Source organism: Pangasianodon hypophthalmus, chromosome 10, assembly GCF_027358585.1.
Source record: "Pangasianodon hypophthalmus isolate fPanHyp1 chromosome 10, fPanHyp1.pri, whole genome shotgun sequence".
NCBI lineage: Eukaryota > Metazoa > Chordata > Actinopteri > Siluriformes > Pangasiidae > Pangasianodon > Pangasianodon hypophthalmus.
The window spans coordinates 4,990,149-5,007,170 of NC_069719.1; the positions used below are offsets into that span (position 1 = coordinate 4,990,149).

General features: G+C 38.9%; 1 protein-coding gene across 3 annotated transcripts in view; it reads left to right on the forward strand.

Annotated features, from left to right (window-relative positions):
* Positions 1 to 17,022, forward strand: part of peli1b (pellino E3 ubiquitin protein ligase 1b) — a 53,013-nt gene that overhangs the window by 21,550 nt on the left and 14,441 nt on the right. For 2 of the 3 annotated variants that reach the window (XM_053237414.1, XM_026944239.3), the window contains 5 exons: positions 6,540 to 6,787; positions 11,287 to 11,416; positions 13,097 to 13,198; positions 13,801 to 13,998; positions 15,574 to 15,762. In XM_053237414.1, coding sequence (XP_053093389.1) covers positions 6,708 to 6,787; positions 11,287 to 11,416; positions 13,097 to 13,198; positions 13,801 to 13,998; positions 15,574 to 15,762 — 699 coding nt within the window. In that variant the 5' untranslated portion in view covers positions 6,540 to 6,707. The remainder of the gene's footprint in view (positions 1 to 6,539; positions 6,788 to 11,286; positions 11,417 to 13,096; positions 13,199 to 13,800; positions 13,999 to 15,573; positions 15,763 to 17,022) is intronic. The other variant, XM_053237415.1, reaches the window with a different exon arrangement.

Consider the following 17,022-nt stretch of genomic DNA (forward strand, 5'->3'; position numbering starts at 1 on the left):
TCATTTCTTTAATTTAATGGGTTTTATTTGCATGACTGTTTTTCATTTCAAACTGCAATTCCTGGGGAATAGCGCTGTGCAGACTGCAGTCATATTGTAAATGTTAAAATTAACAATCAGTAATAAAAGTGTTAAAGTATAGGCTAATCTCTGTATTGTTAAAATGCAGCTTTTTATTTTTTATTGCTAGTGAAGTCTTGTTTAAAAACATTTCCAACTTGATAGAACTCAAGAACTTGTTAGTGTGTCTACGACTGAACGTAATGGACTAAGCAAACTGGAGCAGTTATAATGTTTTATAAACACTGCTCATAATGCATTGCTATAAACTGTAATGCCTTTTTACAAATAATTATAAATGCATTCGTAGGTCATTATACATATGACTTTGTTTATATATAGAAACTGGATTTTCTTGAGCATTATGTGCTTGTCTTCATTTTCCCTCCATGCTGTTGTGGGCCGGTTTATCTCAGGGAAAGAGGTGTGACCTCTGTGTCTGTTTGTCTCGATAAAAAGAGGTGTAACTCCTCACTCCAAGTGTGTCGCATATTGAACTGCACTAATCTGTACCACGTCACAATGATATGCAGCTCTACACTGAGTCATTGGTTGCTTTAAATGTATTGTTGATTAATCAGATTATTCATAACATATCATGTACCTTTATGCTGAACTGTTGTATTAATCATTAATAAAACACCGATGATAACAAGCAGTTACAGCAATAAACAAACAGACTGAAACTGAAGCTAATACATGTGTTGCGCTTGCAACCAATCACCGATTGCCTTTTTCACCAACAACCAATCACAGATCACGTCTATTTGTCCCACCCTCTAACTTCTCTGTTTCTCTTTTAAACTCTCTTCTAGGAGATATAAAAAAACAAACAAAAAAAAAAAACACAGCGAGTAACCTTTGCCTTCATAACTACTAGATAGATGACTTTTTCTATAAGAAATAAATTATAATCTATTATTTTCTATTCTGATAAAACTCATTTATTCTATTATACAACACTTTCAGTAGTTGCCGGTTTCAGTTGGCATTATTTAATCTGCTAAATTGGTCGCTGCACTACAGGCGAGTTGACCTCGATGACCCTGCAATCAAGCATAGTCTCAACTGCTGTTTTCTCTCACACATGCTTAAAACAAACCCACCTACACATCTGCAGCTTTTTCCCTCTCTGCTTAAGATGTGTCTTTGAAGAGTTGTAGTACCAGCGAAGTTGTACGAAGTGAAACCGAAAAAAATCCTTGCAGATTTCACATTTCTCAGATTGCCTTTTAATGGTATATTTCTTCCGTTATTTAAAGTTGTCTGTTGTGTGTCTTTATTTTCCACAACAATTTTATTTATTTATTTATTTATTTTGTATTTTTTTTATATAATAATGCATGTAGAAATCTTTTGAGTTTGCTGTGTAATAGTGTAGCAGGAGCAAACAGTGTTAGTGATGAGTATTGATGGGTCATTTCGTCTAGAGCTGGGTGTGTGTGTGTGTGTGTGTGTGTGTGTGTGTGTGTGTGTGTGAGAGAGAGAGAGAGAGAGAGAGAGAGAGAGAGAGAGAGAGAGAGAGAGATTTCTGTTAATCCAGATGCTAGTCTGATAGCTCCATCAACATTTAACAGCTGCGGATCAGTTGATTCAGGCTTTACACAGACCTGGGTGCTTCTCCATCATGCAAGGTGCCTGAGACACACTTAGCTATTTGGTGTAATAAAGCACACTTTGTTTCTTGTTCTGTTCTTACTCTCCTCTTTCTCTTTGTGCACTTTGTGTTCTTTTACTTCTCACTCTTCCTGTAGTCTTCTGTCTTTCCTGCCAGCAACAGCAAACAGAGACTGTCTTTCTTCAGAGGTTTTTTTTTTTTTTTTTCCCTCCTTTTTATTTTGTCTATACACATGTGCATGGTTGTTGAATTACACGCACAATCCCTGTTATTCTCATTGGTTGTATTACAAAATCAACTCTGAAATGAGATCACTAAATATCAAATCAAATGACACAATTCAGACAAAGGTTCACAAAAGTTCATTTAGAGATGTAGTGTGAGAGTCAACATAAGACCTTTGACCTATGACCTTTGTAAAAAGCGCTATACAAATAAAAATGAATTGAATTGAATTGAAGACATAGTGTGTCTATGAAAAAATGTCCTTTTTCTTGCTGTGAGAAATGTGTAAGGAATAACACGCAACATACCATGCGGTTATAGGAAACTAATCCACACCGGGTTGGTGTGATACAGCCCGAGGTGAAGCAGAGGATTACTTTAGTATAACAGCACAGTCTGGAGTGTTATTCCTCTTGTACCACCAGGATTTTGGAACGATTACAGTGTTTAATTTATTAATGAATGACACGTCACACACTTTAATGGTTCAGAGTTAGAGTTAATGTTGTGGAACGTCCCTAAGACAAGTTAGTTCCTGATTTTACTTATGATATATCTGCAATAAACAGTTGTTCCAGCATCACCAGCACCTCCCTGTCATTTTACAGAGGAATCGGAAAGCGATTTTCCTATGCTGGAAAACCTTGCGACGCAGCGCTCACACTCAAGACTCCTTCTATAAAAATGTTAAATAAATCTTTCCTAACAAAATACTTCACCACATCAATAATTATAGGTTTTATTTTGTTTAAAAAAAACACCTTTAGGAATTTATTATTATTTAGTCTTAGATTATGTGAACTCTCCACTGTACAAAAGTCCCTGTGAATGAGCTGTTACTATGAAATAGTAAAATAATGTATTAGAGCACATTAAAATAAACCTGTCGTTTACGTTACAGCCGGAACTACTGTCCGAGCCATGCAGTTATACAACATTAATAATGCACACCTTCTGACCAATCAGATTCGAGAATTCAATCGCACTGTGGTTATAAACCCACAATAACATTATGCTTGTAGCATTTAAAAACATTTTGTATGTTTTGCTTTATGAAATGATAATGACCGTCTCGTTATTTTATTCAGCTAACTTTCTATTCACGTCAGTGGGCTACCATTATAAATATATATACGCTATAGATATGTCACTTTAAACTCGTCATTTTTATTTAAAAACAACCTAAAACCTTTTACCTAATTAACTCATGTCCCTGTTAGACATGACATCATTCTTCTTTGTCTGTCAGTAATGTTTCACTAAACCTCTAAACGGCCTCTGAACTGTCATTCAGTTTTTTTTCTTTACTGGAACAACATCGTCTGACCAGAATGCAATATCTGCTCTTTAAGTGAAACAGCTAAGATTACTTCAGAGTGCCTACTGACACAGGTCATGTCTAAACAAGGACATGAACTAACACGGGGGGAAGAAAGGTCAGGTTTGATTTACGGTTGTTAGATAATTACGTAAAATAATTAGGCTTTTTTGAAAACAAATAATTTGGTTATTTCTAATCCATCAACGTAAAGGACATGGCAAAACGTAAACAAGTGTGTGTGTGTGTTGTCAAGTTTGATGTATGTGTTTGTGCACGAAAAGCACGCTCTGACTCACATCTCGCCTTACTGAAAGGGTCTGCTTGTCCTCAGTGACATCACTTCCTGTGGCACACTGAGTCCTGTGTGTGGCTGCTGCGTGACTGAGAGTTCTTTAGCTTGAATTACAGCTTTTCCGACTCTCCAGAGCCCCAGACTGGACTTCCTGTCTCGCCTGATAAGGTTAATTCTGCATATGATTGATCAGTGGGACCTGATGAGCGGAAAACGGCGGATACACCACATGGATGGGGGTGTAACTAGTGTATAGTGTGCCCTTTCCTTCTTAGTGCTGTGTTATATTCTAGGAAAAAAAATGTTAATTAACAAATTCACAGACAACCAGAATAAGATGACAAAAGAAGCTGATACTGTATGTACAAACCCACTTTTTCAAAGCAGCTGAAAGCAATTAAATTTTTTCTAAACGATAAACAGCTTTGTAGCTGACGGTACGTTAAATAATGTAGAATGTTTCCCTTTTGCTTTTGGACACGTGGTTGCGAATATCACATGTCCGTCATTATTGATTTTTTTTTTTGGAAACAATGCAAACAACTACAGAGGAATGATGAGACGAAATATCGACGTCTAGCCGTTTTTTCCCGTACATGTGTTCAACACAACCAGTAACATTCACTCCGTTTCCTTCAAAAAGTTAAGATCCTGGGTGTATCCTGCAATTATCATATGACATTTCTGGTGAAAAGGAAGTATGATGTATTTCTCACCTTTCTGCCTTGCATACTCTGTCTCCTCGGATTCTTAGGAAGTGACTGTGTGTGTTTCTTGTGCTGTTTGTGTGCATATGGGTTTGATATATTGAACACTGTGATGTGGGGTTGTGCGGTAGAGTTGTCGTATTGTTCTACTCCACCTTCCACCCATTTGTTTTTAAATGAGAAAAATATAACAAAAAGTTTAATGTAAATATTGCATTCAGAATGCATTATTTACCTATTCATAAAGACAGATGATGACGTAAAGTGTGTTACTCAGACCTGCCAGAAAAGCTTCAGAGTGGTTTGGCAGTGATTCTCTGGAACATTACTAGAAGGAGGAACACTGTTTTTTCCAAAAGATTTTCCCTCAGCTGGTGTTTTGATGCTGATGGTGGAGAGAGCTGTCTAAAACATTAATTTGGTTGAGATCTGGTGACTGTCAGGGTCATAGCGTATGATTTTAAATTATTTTCATCCTCATCAAACCATTCAGTGAGCCCTCGTGCCCTATGGATGGGGCGGAGTCATCCTGGACGAATGCTTCATCGTAGCGTAGAGGTGATCAGTCAGAAGAACATCGTATTGACTTGCAGTGATGCTTTCTTCTTAAAGGGACAAGTGGAGCCGAACCATGGTAGCAAAATGAATAAACGCCCCCCACAGCATAACAGCATCACATTAATTTGCCATCTATCTGCAAATCATAATGTATATTAATTGATTGTAATTCATACAATGATAAATATTTGGGCTGGGATTATCAGGCATGTCGAAAAATGTATATTTTGGGACAAATGATGACTATATACAGTTCAAACCTTAGAGAACGGAGTCACCATGGTTAAAGATGAACAACCAAAAAAATTAAAAAAAAAAAAACCCCTCAATAATCAGTACAAATATCTGGTCTTCTTAACTCATCCAGATATATTAAGTGATCCCACTCACTACGCTGTCACAATTTCTTTGTCTTTGTCGACTCCTTTAGCTCAACAATGAACCAGTGAAAATGTGGTACTTGAGGATGAGAACCGTCACATTGCAAGTTGGTAATGTTCCCTGAAAAAAGAGGTTACAAAGGTGAATTATAGCTCAGGTACTGGTAATGAAGTAAAACTTGGACTGAGGGTTTTTTTTTTTTTTTATTTATTTTTTTTAAATAATAAACACAGACAGTTGCTGCCAGTAAATGGCCTTCACCAATAACTTTGCCCAGTGTTTTTGACCATCCTCTGTGGACAGTGAGGTCTTGTTACCTGAAACAGAAGAAAGATTAGAGCTTGAGAATATTAACAATCCAAAATGACATGGTCGACTGTGTGTGTCTGCTGTTCTTTAGTTTGTCTTTTTAAATCTCATTTTGCAGTAGTTGTGTGAGTATGGTTTCTGTGCACTTTGTTTGGCTAGGCTAAGAGGTTTTTACAGCTCTACAAGTTCACAGGACTTTAGGAGGAGTGTACTGTATATGACCTATAGATATGACAGATATTGCAAAGACAAATGCTGCCTTCGGGTCCTCCTCAGAAGTTCCAGCATAAGAGTTTGGAGGCTCAAGTGTGTGTTCAAGTGGTTTTGGTCAAGAAAACAATGGACAGCGTGAGAAAGCGTCTTATTTTTAAGTTTGGTATCATCAACGACAAGAAATTTATTTGGCCTTACTGAAAGAAAATGAAGAGCTGAACCATTAACGTGCAAAATTATTATTTAACTCTTACTGTCTGCTGTAGGCATCAGAGTTTGGCGGTCATTCTTTGTTAATGACATGCCCCTAACTCGGAAAATCGGGGCTTATAGAAAAATACGAAGTCCCGAGTTGCAGTTGAAACATTGTGGTGACGTTTGAGTGTGCTCATTTCATACTTATGATATTTCTGTCTCTAAGGCAGCATAAGATTATTTTTCTCACTTTTACGTGTTTCTTCACCTGTATCAGCTCGACTGCTGCCTAAACCCCAAATCTCTCAGTGATCTCTATCTCACCTGTTATTCCACCTGTTGTTCAGGCTCCTGAAACTGGCACTACCACTTAAAACGTTTTATTTTTATTTCCTCTGAGCACATGCTTCCTTATCAAGACATTTATTTAACAGTCTTTCAGCTTCATTAATATTCATTCAATTTAGGATTTCTTGTTTTTCTTTCTCTCTCCGATTCCAAGCTGCATTTATATTACAGACAAATTAGACCAAGGAGCATTGATTTCTCAGAGCGTTTTTTTCATAGATGAAATAGGCTTGGGCTCTTGGGCTCGGTCATTGTACCTGGACGCAGTGCCTAAGTTTTTGTTTAATATTCCCATTTTTTTCTTCCCCTCAGGATTCATGCAGCATTGATGAAGATGCAACTGGCGATGAAGCTGAGGTGAAGCTGAGATTGCCTGTGTGACTGTGTAGTGGTCATAGCTGGAGAGCCAGAATCCTCGCTCACACACACAGACACGCTCACACACATAGACACACAGACACACACACGAACACCGTGCCCATGTTTTCTCCCGAGCAGGAGAACATCTCCACCTCCTCCACCAAAGTGCCAATTAAATACGGAGAGCTCATCGTACTCGGGTAAGCCCACATCGCTGCAACCTTTTCATTTTGGTGCCCTAAAGAAAATCTTCATGAGAATTTCAGCAAATATCATAAGCTGTAATAAGTAAGATAATCTATGCAGAATCCCATCACTGATTAGGCTGTTGATGTCAGTGAATGTAAAGTAGCTGTCACTATTGATGGCATTGATTGTGGAAGTTTTAATACCAGTCACCTAGTAGTGTGTTTTAGCTTCATTCCCCTGTTGCATCAGAGGAATGTAGACATGACAACTCATCGATGAGTGCATAGATGTTAAAAATTTGTAATGTTTTAAAAATGCATTTAAAAAGTCATTCTGACTCTTGTACATTTGTGTCATACGTCTCATGTGCCAGTAGCTCCTATTAAAGAGGAGGACAATGTGCTGAGTTTGTTTTATTTGTGGGGAAACTTTTATTTGGTACAGCCAATGTTAACCCCTGTTTTGTATTATACAAAAAAAAAATCAAAAGAGCTTTGCTTGGTGACCTACATTTACTTATCCAGAGCAGCCTACAGAAATGCTTTGTAGTCTCAAACAAATGCACAACCTATTGCTAGTTCCCTAGATCTGGGACTAAGAGTACTATCTAGTCTAAAACCCTGTTGGTGAGGAGAGTATGGAAAGAAAACACAAGACAAGATTTTTTTTTTTTTTTTTAATAATAGATAACCAAAGTGCTAATAAAAGTGCTTGGTGAAGAGGTAGCTCTTTAGTCTTTCTTTTGAAGACAGCCGGTGACTCAGCTGTTCGGAGAGCTAAAGGAAGTTCATTCCACCTGGGTGCCAAAACATAGAAGAGCCTTGATGCATGTCTTCCTTGTGTCCTGAGAGATGGTGGGACTAGCTGAACAGTGCTAGAGGCTCAGATGGAGTGTTGTGCAGAGTGGGGTGTGATTAATGCTTTAGTTCAGTGGGGCGCTGGTCCATTTTTGGCTTTGTAGGCAAGTGTCATTCTTTAATATCTGATGCAGGCAGCTTCAGGAAGCCAGTGGAGGCAGCGTAGCAAAGGGGTGGTATGGCAGAACTTGGGGAGGTTTAACAAGTCATACAGCTGCATTCTGGATCAGTTGCAGGGGTCAGATAGTGTGCAGAGGCAGCCAGATCCTCCTGACGTGGTAAAAGAGAACACAGTAGTTCAGCATTGTGAGGAGAAAAGGAGAGTTGGTTGTCCAGGGCTGCCCCAAGGTTGCATGCCGTGACTAATGGCGAGATCTGAGAGTTGTCCAGGGAGATTGCAAGATCTTGACATGGGGATGTGTTTCCCGGATGTGCAGCTTTAGGCTTCGCTGGGTTTTAGTTTCAGCTGATGAACTGCCATCCATGATGACCTGTCTGCCGGACATGCTGAGATTCGTGTAGAAGCAAGAGTGTCATGGGATGAGTTGAGTGTCATCAGCATAGCAGTGGTATGAAAACCCACGTGAGGATATGACCTCACCGGAAGAGCAGGACTGATGGCATTTTCTGTAGAGTGTGCTGCTTTGAAGCCAGATTTAAGGAACTTGGAATTCATTCTGAGTGAGACAGAGTGACAGTTGATTGTATAAAGCATGTTCAAGAATATTATATAAAAAGAGGGAAGTGATACCGATTGGTAGTTGCTGATGTCTGAGAAATCTATAGTGTTTTTTTTTCAAGATGAGATTAAACCTTTCTGTCTTGAATGCAGTTGGGACTTGCTCAGATGTTATGAAACCTAAACTAGTCATGCTTATCTTGTTTGCATGTTAGCTTGGTGAGATAACTGGTATTCGCTAAAAATTTTTACAATTATTTTTAGAATATGGTATGGTGAAAAGTCAGTTAAATGTTAAAAGAAAAAAGTGGGTGGGTGGGTGGTATGTGAGTCATAGTACTCTAGGACATTTGGATGGGGGTATTTATTTGCCTTGCTACTGTAGGACATGAAGATGGGTGTATTTGTGAGGCTCAGTAATCTAGCACATGGGGATGGAGTTATTTTTGAGCCTCGGTGCTCTTGGACATGGGGTTGGGGGTATTTTTGAGCCGCAGTACTATAGTACATGAGGACTGGGGGATGTTTATGAGCTTCAGTACCGTAGGGGGTTGGGGAGTATTTGTGAGGCTCAGTACCCTAGTACATAGGGATGGGGGTTATTTGTGAACCTCGGTACTCCAGTACATGGGGATTTTTTAGGGGAACAGTTTCTTTGTTGTAACAGAGATGAAAAACCTCCTACCTCCTTATTACTCTTCTGTTCTTCCACCATCCAGTCTTCCTCTTCTAATGTTCCACTGCTCCCTTTCTGCTTTCCTTGTTCTGTACTGCAGGCAATATTGAAATTCTTTCTTTCATTTTTTTTTTCTTTTTTTCCCAGTGAACGTGATGAGCAATTGCATGCGTAATAACGTGAGCGGCACCACAAAAATTCCGTTTTCACCATGACGCAAACAGCTTGTTCGGGAATCTTGCAATATTTTATTGTCCTGCTTCTCTCCATCTTTCGCTCCATCCCTGGAGGCCCAAAACTTTCCATGATTACTTGCTAGTTGGTTTAGACTTTTGACCTCTACTATATCAATGTTCCCATGCACAAGAGGTTTTTTTTATATGTAATGGTTTTAGTCCATCACATTCTGCTCTGCTCAAATGTTACTAATTTACACCATGTTGAATTCTCAATTCTGATAGGTCTGAAGGTGTTGATTCATTTTAACGAACAGCAGCCCTGACAGTAGTGCAGTAGTAGAGACTTGTGTGGCAGACACTCACATAATAATAAACGGATTATAAAACATGCTGTATAATTGTTGATATGGTGAAGCTTTCTGTAAGGAGTGGTTTATTTAATATTTATGGAAAGAGTCTTGGGTGTCTTTATAAAGGGCGCTTTATAACAGCTAGGAAGTTTTCCGACATGGGAAAGTCTTCAGGACAGAGGACTATGCACTTTCTGGATTCTCGGTAACCCGACAAGCTGTATTATAGGACTGTTTATAGCTGCTATAACGTAAGCGATAACAGGAACACGCTTGTGTTGGGGACATTCCACAACATTAAATAACTATAAACAGATAAGAAGTATAAATAACATTCATTAATTCTTCGAAAAATCTAATGACTGGCAAATTGCTAAGAGGAATAAAATACTTTGGGGCATGCTTTTAGAGGAAAATAATGAACTTTGGGGTGGTAACAGTAGTGATGCTTTACACTGAGCTGCGTCACACCCTATCGCTGATTATTTTCCTAGAACAGCACACCCCCAAGTTTTTTAATACATAGATAATCCATTATTAAAAACTGAGACACTAAACTAAAGACTGAGACTTTAAGTGCAGCTAAATTATTAGAGGTTAAATTTTAGGGATTAATGTTAGATTAGGAAATACAGTGTAGCTACCATTATTTAAACCCATTAAATTAAATTGATCAGTGAATTGGACTTGTACAATAAATTCCCATTGATAATAGTCTTTACCATCACTTTATGAACCACGACCTTGAAAGACCTTCTGAGTGGGGCAGTTGCCATTGTGCAAATGCAGTCCAAAACTACTGTTCATCAGAAGAAGTGACTATATTCATAAGTGCAACGTAAAACACACAAACACCATGTATGCAGTGAGCTGAAGTGTATCATATACCTGAAAAATGGTGCATGCCTAATGAAGATTGGTATGAATTCCTAGTATCTGTTAAACATGCACGTAGAGGAGCATGTGCTATAGTGTCGCCCTTTACGAGCTCACACACTCCGGAGTCTTTTCACTGACACATTGATTTAGCTCAGCGGTGCGTTGAATGGAGGCATTGATTTTGATTCAGAGAACATCCATCAGAAGCTCAGGAGTGAACGAGTAAGAAACAAATCCAAGTAGAGCGTTAGAAGCGATGTACTTTATCCCCTGTGCGCTGAAGGCGTTTTCATTCCAGGACCGCACGCGCACGCACACACACACACACACACACAGATGTGCTTGTTTGGCTTAAGCTCTCGGGAGCGGCTCTGCAGTTTAAGAGCATTAGTTTTTGTTTAGTTAGAGCTTTCTTTGTAGACAATAGCCAAGATTGCTCTGGTGTTTATGTTTGTGGGCCACACATGCTCACATCACACAAAACAGTTATTAAAGGAGCGGGATGTGTTGGTCTGTGCTACGCAGTCTTAGCTCTGTCACACGTCTGGGGAACTCTTTAAATGCAGAAGACCTAACAGTAAATCTCCCACCCTTAGGATGGATTTATTACACTGTTATCCAACGCTCAGTGGTCAAGGCCTGTATCTTCTCATTTTTCATTTTATTGATTTTAGTCTCAGGAAAGATGGGAGGGACAAACACCTCTTTTCAAAGGCCGTGCTTCAGGTTTTAAACAAATTTCCAAAAAGTCAGCAAGACAGATTGTTGTGTGCCTAAGCCTGCATCTGCATCATTGCATCTGTGCATTATTAATAGTTTATGTAAACTATATGCTTATTAATGTGTGTGTGTGTGTGTGTGTGTGTGTGTGTCTTCTCACATGTGTGCAGGTACAATGGCTCTCTCCCGAACGGAGACCGTGGAAGACGAAAGAGCCGCTTTTCTCTCTTCAAGCGCCCCAAAGCAAACGGAGTCAAACCCAGCACTGTCCACATAGCCTGCACACCACAAGCAGCCAAGGTACATGCACACACACACACACACGCACGCACACACACACACACACACGCACGCACACACACGCGAACACAGCACTGTACATGTAGGCTCCATACCACAAAAACACAATTTAGATCCTCATATTTGCAACTAAACATTAAGTAGTCTCTGATAATAATATTGCCACAGGCAGATAGTAGCAGTAATATCATAAATTTAAATAATGAAAACTTCAAATTTTCAGATTTGATTTTATTTGTTTACACACAATAACATTTTCTTGTCTCTAATAATTACCTTGTTTTTGCATTTCCTACCTGATACTCAAATAAAAATCATTTTCTCCAACACAAATTTAGCCCAACCAATCTGCAGTAGACACCTAAAAGGACATGAAGCATTAAAGCTTAAAAATCTATTAAAACGTTTTAATAGTATTCAAATACTTAGATTTGTTCTGACAGCCCTACTGCACGCATGTCACGTGCCTCAAGCAGCGATACATTCACACACTAGCACAGGATGTAAGCTCTCACACCTTTGTTGCCCCACACATCTGGATGCGCTTGAGCTAGTAAACGATTCCTGTGCTTCTCTGCCTCAGATCTGAAACTGCACCACACGCAACACTCAGGCATTGGGTGCGTGTGCATTCTTGTTTCCCAAGCTAATAAATGTGAACTGCAAACGCCTAGCACACATTTTCAAAAAAGCAAACTATTTAGTGTAGAGTTTCATCTGTAAGTCATCAGTAAATGTGGTGCAGTTAGACGTGGTTAGTGTTAGTCCTGCTTAAATGAAAATTAAGGCAGGTTCTCCGACTCGCCAAAACGTGTTCATTTTCCAAGGTGGTTGTCTTCATTAATTTTACACTGGAGGTACAAAGCTAGCAAGTAAAAGAAGCATATAGGGTCCATCAGTCTTTTTCATACAATACTAAAATTACATAAAAAATTAAACACGCAATTATTTACTATACAAATATGTGATAAATTGTAATACTTATAGCTGCACAAAGCCCTTCTTCCATGTTCATACATAATGAAAAAGCTTTATATGCTACGGGCTTCCATTCAGTGTTCGCTACATTAGCCTTATAGCTCTAGCTATAAGAAGTAAACTCATACCAAACCAGATGTCAAGTGAATACAGTTAGGGAATGTAGTTGAAATATAACCTCATAAAATTGTGTAAAACATATTTTTGCCGAAATTGTTCCTTTAAGCCCAAGGTGAGAGAGTGAGAAAAACGACACTTGCTTAATTTGCCGTTTGGAACAGCAGTGTAGTTTAATCATTTGGAGCAAGCTTAGAATGATGTAGGTGCTACATTTGACAGCTGCGTATTTCATTCATGTGTGTTCTGTTTTTAGAAAGTAATAAATATGGTATATCTGTATGTACTTCATTCTCTGTGAAACAGAGCCAACACTGTTCATATGCTTTTGATTTGTTATAGTTTCTTTTATTTCACTCTCTCCTTCCCCCCATTCTGACTTTTTCTCTCTCTTTCTCTATAATTGACAATTTCTCTCATCCTCATATTATCTTACTAACTTTCATTCTTTCTCTCCTGATGCCATTCTTCATATTCAAACACATTTGTCTTCCTTTTATTTTCTCTATTTCTTTCTCTCTCTCACCCTCTCTGTCATTGTCATTCTTCTGCTCTTTTATCCCCCATCTCTTTCTCTCATTTTAGGCCATAAGTAACAAGGACCAGCACAGTATCTCCTACACTCTTTCCCGAGCTCAGACCGTGGTGGTAGAGTACAATCATGACAGCAATACAGACATGTTCCAGGTACACACACGCTCACACACAGTTACATACTTATCTTTACACACCAAGTAGGGATAACTAATGAATTGCATTAATGTCAAAAATGAAGGCTGTGATGTATGTACCAGAAGTTCATATAATGCCTGCTGTGTTACTGCTTTCTGAGTTTTCCACTGAACTGTGGAGGTTTGATTCAAATTTGCACACTGTCACAGGAACAGCAGAGTGTCCGTGAACTGGCCCTGCCTTTTCCATCTGGTTTAATCCGGGCAGATTCCACTACATGGTTTCTTTATAACTGTAATCAAGACCGTTGTTTTAAAACTCCCAGTGTGTTACTGGGTGGAGAACAATGTGCGACTGTGGAAGTGTTTTCTTTGGGTTTAAAATAAGCCAAGCAAGGCGAGTCATTTGTAGGAACACACACACACACACACACACACACACACACACACACACACACACACGGACACGCTCATTCAAGATAGGAAGGACAGGGTGTAAAATGTAATTCCTTTCTGTTATAAGAAAAGAATACATAGCTATTTGGGAAGTAAATATAAAAAAGGGTAGTAAATTGCAGTCTGCATCATCAAAATCTGTCTGGCTCTCTGTGTCCTCAGATCGGTCGGTCCACAGAAAGTCCAATAGATTTCGTGGTGACAGACACCATCCCTGGCAGTCAGAGTAACTCAGACACACAGACCGTACAGAGCACCATCTCACGCTTCGCCTGCCGCATCATGTGCCAGCGAACCCCGCCCTACACGGCCCGCATCTATGCCGCCGGCTTCGACTCCTCCAAAAACATCTTCCTTGGGGTAAGGAGACACTGAAACTGACACACCGACAGAAAATGCAACCTTTGTCATTAAACATATACATTAAACGTGTGTAGTACACAGAAAGAGTTTTAAGGATAGTGTCTCCTGGGCCCTATAAAAGTGCATGTACCTTGTAATAGAGTCAGAGTTGGAATGAGCTCAGGGTCTCTGTGTTATTCCTCACTCACCAGATGTGACAGTTTTCTCATTTTGCCCTGGATGGAACAGAGGAATGTGGTGGAAAGTGTGCACTTGGGGCATCTTTAGGATAATGGGCTTAGTCAAGGACACTACAGCGCTATAGGCTCTTGGCTACCCATAACCAAGAGCTGAGCTAATAGCTGAAACGTTCATCTGACCACATTTGTACATTAAATATTACAAAGTATATTGTGACATGGAGCAGAATAATCACAGTGTAGTGTGGATGTTTTAATCATGATCACGATTCCTCAATTGGCTAAACATAATTGTCTATAATATTGTTATATATTATAGTATATAACATATAATATTGTTGAATCTGGTGCATTTAAATCACAAGCTTTCTATTCAGCTCCCTGGTTAAAGATGTTTATATTCAACCTCCAGGAGTGATCTTATTATAGGCTCTATATCTTATTATGTGTGTTTTTATATATGACTGTTTATTGCAGCTATAATGTAGATGAGAACAGGAACTAACCTTGTCTCTTTCCCCTCCATTAAAACTGTTAAAATGCATGACATGTCATTCATTATTAAACGAAACATTGTAATCTTTGGCAAACTGCTGTGGTATAAGTGGAATAACACACTCCAGACCGTGTGGTTATACAAAAATAATGCATTTCACGGTGCATTATCGTATCATTATCATATTTCACCACCCCCGGTATAACAGCACGGTCTGTCATGTGTTATTCCTTACATATTATGTAATACATAAATAAATAAATAAAAATGTATCGTACATTTTGTTGCTAAGTTAGCTGAACGATAGAGGTAATAAACTGTGATTTCAATATTTAGCAAAATAATTGAAAATGATTATTGTTTTAGGTTTTATCATGCAGCCCTACTCAATATAATATTTTGTCCTGATTTAAAAAATGCCATGCTGTGCCCAGTGTTGCTTGCTGCTGTGGCTCTTACTGTAACATGAGGAGATAACAGTAGGTCCCTTTCCTGATCACAGAAGGAGGCCAGCTTTTTCCAAAGGGGATCTGATGACATGTTGCTTCTGTGGAGTGGGATTGTGTACCGGTATAGTGGTGTGCTTCTTGAAGTCTGTCACTTGGGAAAGATTGGATATATATAAAAAAATAAAAAATAAACTGAGGCATGTGACATATACTATGTTTGTTTCTGCCTTTCACTGTGGGTTTTAATGTGTGTGTGTGTGTGTGTGTGTGTGTGTGTGTTTAAGCTGTGTAAAAACATCTGGATTAATTTGTATACGCCCAGAAAACCAAATTTGGGCTGCGTGTCTGAATAATGTCCATATAAGCTGGAAGCAGGTAGTGAAATGGAGTTTAGTTTTTGGATTTAGTTTAGGATTTCGATTTTTTAAATAAACTTCTCGTCTTCCAGGAGAAGGCAGCGAAATGGAGAACATTAGACGGACAGATGGACGGCTTGACGACGAATGGTGTATTGGTGATGCAGCCACGTAATGGCTTCACCGAGGACTCCAAACCCGGCGTATGGAGGGAGATCTCAGTGTGTGGTAACGTCTTTACGCTCCGGGAAACACGATCCTCACAGCAGCGTGGCAAAATGGTGAGATTTCACACACATGCACACACAGTTCTGTGCAAATTTGTGTAAAGCAGGCTGTCACTCCACATGCAGTGTATCAATTACAGTAAACTGCAGCATATAACACACACTCTGTAGAAGCATATATAAAAATGATACACTTTCATAACCAAGCAGACTTTTGGGTAAACAGCTCATCTTCTTTAAAACCGCAGAAGCCTCTTGATACACACTAACTCGGATGTACACATGCAAATAGAGACACACTCACACACACATTGGCACTCACGCAACACCCAGGCGACTACATCCTCACCTAGGGTGTATATATTGCTATCTACCATTAAGAGTTAGCTAGGAAACTGTCTTGTGTCAATCAGTAAGACATGTAGTCTGTTATTACCCAACCCTGATTTAAGCTTATGAAGATTATAATTCCAAATATTATAAAATGCAAATGTTTATTAAAGGCTTTCAACAGCAGCAGCTTCATTTTGAGATGTGTGGCATCTTAAATGTTCTTGAGCTTGATCACATCCTGTGCTCATATTAAATGACTTTTCATTGTTGTTGTTTTTCTGAATGCTGTTTATTAGGACCAAGCCTCATTCCTCCCATTCCATCCTTAAGCCTGGTTTGTGCTCTGAGAATTGTTGGAAACGAATATCTAGAACAGGACATATGCTAGGACATATAGAATCACTGTGTCAGTAGGGTTGGTCCTAGCATATGTCCTGTTTAGCTACAAGTTGGACTAATCTACAGATAATGTAGTTCAACTGCATTATAGCTGTCTAAAGCTAACTACATTACAAACTACATAGTGGATGGCACAATACCATTTTTATCTATTAATTTTTTAGCTAAAGCACATAAAAAATATGGGAAAAATGCAAATCGCAAATATAAAAGTGTAAATTAAAAACACTTACAATAATTTTTTTTTTTTTTTTTTTGGAAAAAGCTGACCAGTTGTCCTTAAACACTCAGATAACATATCAGAAACAACTCTATGGTGTTGAAGTATAAGGAAAGAGTGCCTCCTACTCAACTGACAAAAAATAAGCCTACCTAATGTAATGAATTAAAAATATATGTGAGATAAGAACATTAAATCGTGTAGGGTACCTGATTGATAGATAAGTTTTACAGTGTAAACCCATATGAGGATGGGTTCTCTGTTGAGCCTGGTTCCTCTCAAGGTTTCTTCCTATCACCATCTCAGGGAGTTTTTCCTTGCCACCGTCACCCTGCTTGCTCATCAGAGACGTCACACACACA